This window comes from Vulpes lagopus, chromosome 14, assembly GCF_018345385.1.
Source record: "Vulpes lagopus strain Blue_001 chromosome 14, ASM1834538v1, whole genome shotgun sequence".
NCBI lineage: Eukaryota > Metazoa > Chordata > Mammalia > Carnivora > Canidae > Vulpes > Vulpes lagopus.
The window spans coordinates 28,726,561-28,738,597 of NC_054837.1; the positions used below are offsets into that span (position 1 = coordinate 28,726,561).

General features: G+C 42.2%; 1 protein-coding gene across 1 annotated transcript in view; it reads left to right on the forward strand.

The window, feature by feature from the left end:
• Positions 1 to 12,037, forward strand: part of P2RX7 (purinergic receptor P2X 7) — a 46,865-nt gene that overhangs the window by 18,900 nt on the left and 15,928 nt on the right. Inside the window, exons 4-8 of the mRNA XM_041729557.1 lie at positions 168 to 240; positions 1,245 to 1,341; positions 4,350 to 4,430; positions 5,064 to 5,193; positions 9,384 to 9,523. Coding sequence (XP_041585491.1) covers positions 168 to 240; positions 1,245 to 1,341; positions 4,350 to 4,430; positions 5,064 to 5,193; positions 9,384 to 9,523 — 521 coding nt within the window. The remainder of the gene's footprint in view (positions 1 to 167; positions 241 to 1,244; positions 1,342 to 4,349; positions 4,431 to 5,063; positions 5,194 to 9,383; positions 9,524 to 12,037) is intronic.

Sequence of the window (12,037 nt, forward strand, 5' to 3'; positions counted from 1 at the left end):
TCCGTGTATCAGCTGATGAATATTCAGGTTGTTTCTACTTTTTGGCCTCAGTGAATAGTGTTGCTGTGAACGTTTGTGTACAAGTTTTCGTGTGGACACAGGCATCTGCTTTTCTATATCTTAGAGACACAAGTGGCTTACTCCCCACTATCCTGTCCTCTCTGCAGTTTCCCACCCGCAGGACACTCTGTTCCAATGACTGGGGCTGTAAAAAAGGATGGATGGACCCACAAAGCAAGGGTATGTTCTCTTTCTTTTCTGGGATCCTGGGGGTGGGTAGTCTGGTATTTTGGTGAATTCACAATGCCCTAAAGTTCAAATCTTTAGGCTCTGGCTCTCAGCTGCCTTCTTCCACCCTCACCAGGCCATGGGAGAGCTGTGGCTGGCCCAGGCCTGCACTCTGTCCCCAGAGGACTAGCCACTTGACTAGGGATGTGACCTAATTCCCCAATGAGGGCAGCTCCTGAAAACCTCCATAATTAGCATATTCAGGGTTCTCATTGACAGGAAAATCCAATAGCCCACGTTGTCATCTGTGTCTGAGGAGCTTTCTACCTTGAACTTCCCCAAACACTGAGGAGTATGAATTGTAGCCCCAGGGCACCTGGAGACAGTATCACGATTAGCCTGCAGAATTTCTATGTCTCTCATTTAAACTTAAAGAGGCACATGACCATTTTTTTTTAAAAAAATGACCACACACACACAAAAAACCCATCAGTGGTTATAACACACACACAGAAACAAAAAAAGACATATAGATGTTATATTATAAGATGTGTGTGTTTGAGTCCCCCTCAGGAATCTGCTGGTGACACTAACCAGAAAGATGTGCCATATTCATTCTGTGGCTTTGCACATCTCTGGTCCATGCTGTACACCCCTAAGTGACAGGTGCCCACTTAGAAGCCAAATTCTAGTCCATTTATGTTAGGCAAGGAACACACCCTGCTCAGCTCCTCTTTCCTTGCAAAGAAACCAAAAAAGCCAACAGCATCCACAGTCTCTCTGTCTTCTCTCTGAACTTTTTTTTTTTTTTTTAACTTACTGTCTGACGTGTTCCTTGCTTGGGTTGCCTTATGTAAGTTTGTGGTTCAAATGGGGTTTTGTGGAAGCTGAAACTGCTTCGGTTGAAAAGCATAAGTAAAGAGTGTCTTGCTGAGACTGAGTTCATGACGCACTCGTGGTTTTCACACCTGTGCTTCTCTGGCCCCTTGACCTCCCCCCCACCCCCCACCAACCAGGGATCCAGACCGGAAGGTGTATAGAGTATAAAGGGAAGCAGAAGACTTGTGAAGTCTCCGCCTGGTGTCCCATCGAGGCAGTGGAAGAGGCCCCCCGGTGAGCTGCAGTTTGGGGGACAGATGGGGTGGCCCTGACCAGTGAGCAGATGAAAAGTCCTGGGTCCTACTGACTTGGTGACCCTCTGTCCCAGGCATATTAGTGATCTCTGAGAAGACCATGCTAATTGTTAAAATATTGCAATAATTCTGTACTGGCTGGCAAATAACTACTACCCTGAGCACCCTTGGGTGCCCCTGGGCCCTTGGCTGTCCCAGCACCTTACAGAGCACCACCGGAGCCCTTCTCTAGCACTATAGCAGGTCCCACTCTGACTGGCCAGTGTCCATACTGAGCAATTAAGGATGGGAAGGTGACAAGAAGGGAAGGAAGAAAGGGGAAGGGAAGGAGAGAGCAAGATGGGGAAAAGAGCAGGGGAGGAAGAGAAGTTTTCTTAAATTAAATGATCACAGTGACATACAGATTTGTTGATCCCCTGTATTGATTCTTCTCTTTAACACACAAGTCAGGCCCAGAAAGCAGAACTCGATGTTAAATCTCAGAAACCACAGGGATTGGTGCATTTCAGAAAAATAGAGAGACTTTGATTCAAATTCGGATTCTAACTCTTCCTTGCCATGTGACCTTGAGCAAGTGGCTTAACCTCTCTGAGCTTCAGTTTCCTCATTTGTAAAACGAAGATAATAGTTGCTCTTACCTTGCAGGACTGTTGTGAGAATTAAATGAGATGATACTTGCTCTAGATGAATGTGACTCAAGATCACACCATCAGCCTCTTTGGGGCAAAGAGAAGATTGCCCAAGCTGACTTTTTAGAAGACCCAGGCAAAGGCTTCCCATGTCAGGGTGGGAAGCATTCAGTAGTGTCAGGCTACCTGGCCCTCAATCATTAATGGTACCACCCAGGTTTATTTCTAGTTCAGAGGAGTTTCTTTTTCACAGAAAGAATTGCCCAGGGCCTGAATGAGATCGGTTAGAACTAACACTCAAGTAAGTAGTCTCTAGTTCAAGGTAAGAGGCCTCTTGATGGTCTCTGGTTTTCAGTCACCAACTTATTCATCAGACAAATACTGTACATCACCAATGTTCAGGTCCTTGGACTGCAATTTTACATGCCCTTGGGCAAGTAACCCCCTGAACTTCAGTTTCCTCCTATGTTTTCCTCCATGTTATACTAAAATGATTCATTTAATCATTCAGTCAACACATCCAATACCACATAGGAGGCATTAGATATTTATTTTACATGTAACTATGTGCAAGAGACTATACTAAAAATACAAGAAGACCTAGATAGGGAGCAGGTCCCAAGCCTCTTGCAGCCTAATCAAAGAGATAAGAAACGTGCACAGAGAATTAGAATTCAAGATAGGAAGTTAAGAGTGTCATAAGAGAGGAATAAAAGGCTTTGATCCTTAGAGTTTCAAGTCCCCTTATTCTTAGATTTTGCCCAGGAAGCGTGGATTTAGGATATTCTAAAAATAAATGGTCTGGCATGTAATAGATATTTGTTATAAATAAGGTTTTTTAATGCAAATATCAGAAATACAATTTAAACTGGCTTCAGGGGGAAAATGTTATTTTTTTATTCCTATAAATGCGGAATCCGTAAATAGGGGATCCTTCAGGAAAGGACTGATCCAGGCTTCAAATAAAAATGATGTCATTAAGATTCTCTTTCTGTCTCTTCTAACCCTGGTCCCCACCTCCACCTCCCAGTTACTTTCTCCCATTTTGGCTTTCCTCACACTATGGTCCAGGGAACTCCAAGTCTATACTGTCTTTACTACTAGCAATCCTAAAGAAAATGAGTTTTTCTTTTTCTAGTATTTCCTACAAAAGACTTAGAATGTTTTCACTGGCCTAAGTCATGTGACAATCTATGAACCAATTACTATGGCCAAGAGAATTGGGTTATTCTGTTAGCCAGCTCTGGGTCACTTGCCCACCCTAGGGTCTGTAACAATGGGCAGAAGATGGATTCATCTCTACCCATCTATCCCCTTCTGGGATAAGAGTGGAAGAGACCTGGTTACCCCAAAGGGAGAAAACAGAGGTGCTTCTAACAGATGGGGAATGGATCCTGGGCAGACAAAAACTATGGTGTTCTCTGTAGTTATATCCTAAATAGAGGCAAATCTGGGCTCTGGCAATTCTGGAATAAAAAGCAGATCATTCTTGGTGCCTCCTTCCAAATACCTCCATCGTTTCCTGGTGCTAATTCCAGTATACATATGTGCCACCCACTTGGGTGGGCCTGCCAACAATTAGGTACCAGCTGTATCTCCTTATCCACAGCCAGTTCTCTCCATCTTTAACAGACTGTCAAGCACATAAGGACAAAAGCCTTGACCATCTTGTTCATCACTATATTCACAATGCCCAGCCTCACACCCAGCAGAATAAATATTTGCCAAATGAATGGATGGATAGATTGTGGGTGGGCTTTTCTAAAGTCTACGATTTGAGCTCCTCTAATTCATGGAGAATTTATGCTACTCAGAGTCTATCAACCTATGACTGATACAGTCCACTATACATGTGTGGCCCTCTGCTAAAGCCTGGGAATACTGAGATTTAAAAAAATCATTGTCCTAACCTGCAGGAACTCTAAGACTATTGGGAGGTACAAACAGAGGTGTGCTGGAGCTGGCTTACATTGACTCTGAGCCAATTATGCTCATCCCTTCCCAACTCCAAGTGCAGTGATACCCGCTAATAGCTTGAGATCAGCCACAGTGGAAGTACTTATACTACAGAAATCATTAATGTACATATCAGAGCCTTTCTTTTCCCCCTGGAGACCTGGTTGTAAACCTTTACCAGCACACCACCACACATACCTAAACATACAATTACATCAGAGTGTGAGAAGGGTTGTTATAGTAAATGCCATGGGGCCTCAGGAAGAGAGAAGTTTTTCCTCTTTTTTAGATTTTTAGGACTGGACTACATTTCTCTTTACTCATTGCAATGACCCGAGCCAGAAACCAGAAGCCTATGGTCCCACTGGCCCACTGATCCTCATTTCACCTCTTACTCTCTCAGGCCTGCACTCTTGAACAGTGCTGAAAATTTCACTGTGCTCATCAAGAATAACATTGACTTCCCTGGCCACAACTACACCACGTAAGTGCCTAGAATGTCTAGCTGTTAACTATCTAATGCTGTGTAATGGATTATGTACACCAAAAATTAGAAACTTAACAACCAACATTCATTATCTGATGCAGTTTCTGTGGGTAAGTAATGTGGGAATGACTTCACCAGGTGGTTGTGATTTAGGGTCTCTTGGGTTGCAGTCAAGCTGTCACTGGGGACCACAGCCATCTCTGGGTTGACTGGGGCTGAGAATCCTCTTCCAAGCTCACTCACCTGGTTGTCAGCAAGAAGTTCAGTTCCCCACTATATGGACCTCTCCCTAGGACTGCTTGAGTGTCCTTAAGAATGGTGTCTGGCTTCCCCCAGAGCAAGTGATCCAAGAGGGACAGATAATAAGCAAGCAAGACAGTAAACAAGATGGAAGCCGCAATCTTTTATGACTTAACCTCACAAGTGACACACCATCACTTCTGTCACATGCTATTGGTCACACAGACCAACCCTGCACAGTGTGGGAGGGGACCACACAAGGGTGTGAATCCCAGGGGCTGAGGATCCCTGGGGGCCCTCATGGAACCCAGCTACCAACTGGCTCACTTCTATGAAAGAGACAGGTCTCAGTTTTCAAAAACATGTTTGTTTGCTTCTCGTTGCATACAGGAGAAACATCTTGCCAGATATAAACATCACTTGTACCTTTCACAAGACTCAGAACCCACAGTGTCCCATTTTTCGATTAGGAGATATCTTCCAACAAACAGGAGATAATTTTTCAGATGTGGCAATTCAGGTTGGTGGCGTCTTTATACAGTGAGGGTATGAGTTGGGGGATGGAAGATGTCAAATGGCCAGGAAGCTGGACCCCTGGGTATTAGTTATAGGGCTCCCTTTATTGAGCATTTAGTAGATCCCTTCACAGTGCCAAGGCCTTTTCCTGTATTACCTCCTCTAATTCCACAACAACCCTGTGAACGCATCCCCATGGGGCAGTAGTTTCCTGCGGCTACTGTAATAAACAAACATGATCTCGGTGGCTTAAAGTAACACAATTTTTTTTTTTACACTTCTAGAGGTCAGAAGTCCAAAATCAGTTTCTCTGGGCCAAAATCAAGATATCAGTGGGACCATGCTCCCTACAGAGTCTTCAAGGAGAATCCATTTCCTTGTCTTTTCCTCCTTCTAGAGCTAGAAGCTCATAGCCCCTTCTCCAAGCTTCAAAGCCAGCTACATAGTGGTCACCTTGACTTCTTATTCTGTGTCAAATCTCCCTCTGTCTCCCACTTATAAAGATACTGGTCTTCTTCAAAGAGAGCATTTTTATAAATAGGGTCCATCTGGATAACCCAAGATAATCTTCCTATCTCAAGATCCTTAATTTAATCACATCTGCAGTCTCTTTTGCCATGGAAAATAATATATATCCAAAGATTCTGAGGATTGGGACCTGGGGTTAGGAATATCATTATTTCTAATAATGGCTCCCTTGGAGCCATTACTCAGACTATTACACTTGGATTAGTCAGGATTCTTCCAGTTGCACCTTATAGACATTCAACTCAAACGATGTAAGCAAAGAATAAATTAAAAATTACTTTGGGGGCAAAAAGAAACCAAACTCAATTGGCTTAAGCAAAAAAAAAAAAAAAGAACCATGTATTATTAACTCACATAAAGACATCAGGATAATGGACCTTCTAGTACATCCAAGGCATTTTCATACCCTGAGAGATTTTTCTTTTTTTTTAAGATTTTATTTGTTTGTTTTAGACAGAGAACATCCCGCCTTGTGAGGTTTCTTCAGCTTTTCTCCTTTGCCTGGAACAGTCTTGCCCCAGACAGGGCATTAGCTGTCTCCTTCACCTGCTTCTAATATTTGCTCAAATATAAGCTCAGTGAAGCTTTCCCTTACCAATACCTTTAAAACAACAATTTCAGGGCACCTGGGTGCCTCAGTCAATTCTTGATTTAGGTTCAAGTCATAGTATCAGGGTCATGAGATTGAGCCCTGCATTGGCTCTGTACTGGGCATGGAGCCTGCTTAAGACTCTCTCTCTCTCTCTCTCTCTCTCTCTCTCTCGCCCTGCCTCCCTCCTTCTCTGAAAAAAAAAAAATCTTAAAAGGACAATTTCAGTTTCTACCTCAATCCCAGCATGCTCTATGGCCCTTGCCAGTTTATTATTATATCACTGGCACCTAGCACTATCTAGGTAATACTATATATTTTATACCATTTGTTTGTTGTATGTCTTCCCTGACTGGAATGTAAATTCCATGACAGTAGGCATCTTTGGAATCTTTTGTTAATTTTGTAGAATTCTCAGCATAATGGGCACTCAATATATATTTGTTGATAGAATGAAGCATGGGATAGCAGTAGGCATGGCTGCATCCAGGAACTCAAATGATGTCTTTAGGAATCCGACTCTTTTCATCTCTTTGCTGTTTCCTTATGATGCTATCATTCTCAGACAAAATGTCCACATGTCAAGGCAAAGCCATCAAAGCCCTACAACTGTGCTGTCTGATATGGTAGCCACTAGTCACATGAAGCTATTTAAACTTTAACTGAAATGCAATGCAATGCAATGCAATGAAATGCAATGAAATGCAATGAAATGAAATATTTATTTCCTCTGTCATACTAGCCACATTTCCATCACTTAAAAGCCACATGTGGCCAGTGGCTGCTTTATTACACAGCATGAATATAAAATATTTCCATCATTGCAGAAGATTCTGTTGGACAATGTTGCTCTGGATTGTTACAATCTCTAGCTAGTGCTCCCAACCAATAGAGGACTTCTTTTTTTTTTTTTTTTTTAATGGTTCTGGCAAAATGTCTCAGAGAGGACTCTGATTGGTCTATCGTGGGCCACATACCTATTCCTGAACCAGTCACCAGGTCCAGAGGGATACATGGTCCTTACTGGCCAGTCCCAGATCATGTTGCCATTCCTGGAGCTGGAAGAGGGGACAATCCCATTCAAACCATTCAGATGGGGGCAGCCCGAGTGGCTCCACGGTTTAGCGCTGCCTTCAGCCCAAGGCCTGATCCTGAAGACCTGGAATTGAGTCCTACATCGGGCTCCCTGCATGGAGCCTGCTTCTTCCTCTGCCTGTGTCTCCTCCTCTCTCTCTATCTCTCTGTGTCTCTCATGAATAAATAAATAAAATCTTAAAAAAAAAAATTCAGATAGGAGAGATGTTTCCCAAAGAAAATTCCAGGCACTTATACCAGAAGAACTAGATGCTGAGTGATAGAAACATCAGATATTCACAGTAATATGCAGCATACATGGCTTATTGCCAGTAAAGGACAATTGTGATTACTCTGTATTATTTTCCCTTTCTCCAAGTCAGAGTCTGCTGGCTACTCATCTTTTTATCCCTAGCATCTAGGGATGCTTGAAATACTATCCTGTCTTGAAATACTATCTCTCATTGATTCAAAGGCATACTTTTTTCACACTTGAATATTTCTAAAGTCAAAAAGTGCTTTTGATTGATGGAATTTCATGGCCTAATTGGCAGCATTTCCTTCTGAGAACATAAAAAGAAAATTATGTGTCTGATAAGCAATGGTGTCTAAGACTCAGTGAAACAGGATAGCACTCAAAACATGTTTGTAGGAAGAAAGAAGTACCAAATAGAGATATGTTAGTTCAGAGAAGAGAAAGATCACTTTGAATTGAGGAAGACAGGGGTGGCTGAATGGATAAGGAAGGATGTAAGTTGAGTCTTGGAGGGTGATGAGGATTTAGCTAGAGAGATGGTGGGAGAAATATTTCAATGGGAGAAAAAAGACTGGGGCCGAGATCTAGAAGTTCAACATGTACCCAGAAATTCCATTTCTAAGTATATTCCCAAGAGGAATAACACCACAGGTCCACACAAAAACTCACACATAAGTGTTCACAGCAGCATTATTCACAATAGCCAAAAGGTAGAAACAATCCAAATGTCTATCAAAGGGTAAATAGATAAACCAGATGTAGTCTATCCACAGAGTGGAATATTCTTCCACCATAAAAAGGAATAAAGTACTGATAGGGGCTACGATATAGGTGAACTTTTAAAATATTATGCTAAGTGGGGGGTGTCTGGGTGGCTCAGTAGGTTAGGCATCCAACTTTTGATCTCGTTCAGGTCTTGGTCTCAGGGTTGTGAATTCAGGCCCCACTTAAAATAAATAAATAAATAAATAAATAAACAAATAAACAAATAAATAAATAAATAAACAAATAAATATTATGCTAAGTGAAAGAAGCCAGTCACAAAAGATCACATTATATGATTTCATTCATAGGAAAGTTCAGAATAAGAAACTCTATAGAGACAGAAAGTAAATTAGTGGTTGCTTAACACTGAGAGATGGGTGGGGCAAAGGGGCACTGACAAAAAGTTTAAGGGTTTCCATTGGAGGCAATAAAACTGTTGTAAAATTTATTATGGTGACGGTCACACGTATACATGAATATACTAAAAACTGTTGAATTATACAGTTTTATGCACTTGCACAAATTGTATGTGAATTATATCTTAATAAAGCTGTTTTAAAAAAAGAAATGAAAATGCCAAGTGTGTTTAGGGCAAAGTGTAGACAGTGTGGAATAAGAGCTTTCTCTAGGGGAGTGTTGGGAGGGAAAGCAGAAAAGATATGTGATGGGGTGCCCTGAATTCCAGTGTAACAAGCTGTATAATCTTCAATGGGAGCCATTCCAGGTGTTAGATTATGGGAGCTGTGTTTTAGGAAAATAAATCTATCAGTGTGTCTCGGATGGGAGGAGGAGCAGGGAAGTGAATTCGCAGCCACTTGTGTGTGTTAGATGGGACTGTGCTCATGGCTCTGAAACTTTAATCTGTGTTCCCCTCTAAAGAGAAAACCTTTCCCTTATTGATCATCCCTGTGCAGGGAGAGGTCTGGTGGCTGCATCCCATGTGCAGCAGGACTTAGAGACTGTATCTCCTTGTCTTCTCCAGGGAGGGATCATGGGCATTGAGATCCATTGGGACTGCAACTTGGACAGTTGGTTCCATCATTGCCGTCCAAAATACAGTTTCCGCCGCCTTGATGACAAGAACACCACCACTGAGTCCTTGTACCCTGGCTACAACTTCAGGTAAGCACCCAGAAACCTCCAGGCCCTACTGAATTGTATCCCCAGCAGTCAGTGAGAAGGAATTTTCATTCCCAAGGCAACAAGATGAATGCAAAAGGCTTCTTCTAAGAACTAGGGGTGACTGGATTTTTGTATGCATTTTTTTTCTTTTTAATTCTTAAAGTGATGCACACTCTTTGTAAAACAGAAACAAAACTGGGGAAACAGAGAAGAGCAAGAGAGGAGTATATAAATCACCCATAATTCCTCAAGCCTGAGATAATCAAAGATAACTGGTAAATTTTCCTTCCTTTAACTGATTCTTTTTGGTTTTTAATTTTTATTTATTTATGATAGTCACACACACACACACAGAGAGAGAGAGAGAGAGAGGCAGAGACATAGGCAGAGGGAGAAGCAGGGTCCATGCACCGGGAGCCCAATGTGGGATTTGATCCCGGGTCTCCAGGATCGCGCCCTGGGCCAAAGGCAGGCGCTAAACCGCTGCGCCACCCAGGGATCCCCCTTTTTTTTTAAATAATTTTTTATTGGTGTTTAATTTACCAACATACAGAATAACACCCAGTGCTCATCCGGTCAAGTGCCCCCCTCAGTGCCCGTCACCCACTCATCCCCATCCCCTGCCCTCCTCCCCTTCCACCACCCCTAGTTCATTTCCCAGAGTTAGGAGTCTTTATGTTCTGTCTCCCTTTCTGACATTTCCCACACATTTCTTCTCCCTTCCTTTATATTCCCTTTCACTATTATTTATATTCCCCAAATGAATGAGAACATACACTGTTTGTCCTTCTCCGACTGACTTACTTCACTCAGCATAATACCCTCCAAGTTTCAGCCACATCAGAGCAAATGGTGGGTATTTGTCGTTTCTAATGGCTGAGGAATATTCCATTGTATACATAAACCACATGCTTTTTATCCATCATCTTTCGATGGACACCGAGGCTCCTTCCACACTTTGGCTATTGTGGACATTGCTGCTAGAAACATCGGGGTGCAGGTGTCCCGGCGTTTCACTGCATCTGTATCTTTGGGGTAAATCCCCAACAGTGCAATTGCTGGGTCGTAGGGCAGGTCTATTTTTAACTCTTTGAGAAACCTCCACACAGTTTTCCAGAGAGGCTGCACCAGTTCACATTCCCACCAACGGTGCAAGAGGGTTCCCTTTTCTCCGCATCCTCTCCAGCATTTGTGGTTTCCTGCCTTGTTAATTTTCCCCATTCTCACTGATGTGAGGTGGGATCTCATTGTGGTTTTGATTTGTATTTCCCTGATGGCCAGTGATGAGGAGCATTTTCTCATGTGCGTGTTGGCCATGTCCATGTCTTCCTCTGTGAGATTTCTCTTCATGTCTTTTGCCCATTTCATGATTGGATTGTTTGTTTCTTTGCTGTTGAGTTTAAGAAGTTCTTTATAGATCTTGGAAACTAGCCCTTTATCTGATACGTCATTTGCAAATCTCTTCTCCCATTCTGTAGGTTGTCTTTTAGCTTTGTTGACTGTTTCTTTTGCTGTGCAAAAGCTTCTTATCTTGATGAAGTCCCAATAGTTCATTTTTGCTTTTGTTTCTTTTGCCTTCGTGGATGTATCTTGCAAGAAGTTACTAACCGTTTAACTGATTCTTTAATGAGGCTTCTGTGAGATCATATCACACTTATAACCTGGTATTGTGTGTGTTTGTTTTGCCAATCCCTGGGTCACTCAGAATTCCTTGCGACCATCACGTTAAATGACCCTATTGTGCAAGCATAATGATAAAAAGAGGCACAATCTAGGGTGGGTCTTTTTTATACCAGAACCTCAATGTCATCACCATACATCAACCCTGGAAGGTGGATATTAGTGTTCCCAGGTAGAGCTGAGAAAGGTGAATGCTTTGAATGATTTGCCCTGGACCCACAGCTAACAGTAGTTCCATAACTCCAGCTAACCTAGGTCACTCTGACCCCCAAACCCACAACTTTTCCTTTCATTGCATGGTTTTCTTGCCTATTCCTCCATTACTGGACATTTGGAGTGCTTCCAGCTTTTCTATTACAAATAATCCTACACTGCACATTTTTGTACATAAATCTTCAAATTTCAGATTGTTTCCTTAGGATAAATTCTTAGAAGTAGAATTACTGGATCAAAGGTGATTAACATTTTATCAGATACTTTCAGGTTTTTAATTTTTTTCTATGGCTATATTTTTCATCTCTCAAGTTTATATTCAGTTCTTTCTCAAAGCCAACTATTCCTGTTTCAGTGAGGTCCATTCTTAACTTATGGATCCTATTCCTTCTGTCTATTCTACTGTATAACATACCCTTTCACACTGACCCATTATCTATAGTAACGTGTGGGATTTCTTCTTCCGAGGCTTTAAAGTATTTGTTGGGGAGTTTCAGCAGGAAAGGCCTTGTGCAAAGTTCTGTGTATGCCATGGATGCAGAGGCATTCCTCTGGGGTGATTATGTAATTTTGTAGTCTGCAGGCCTGTATGGTATCTATCAATTATCAACCAGTTTTTGG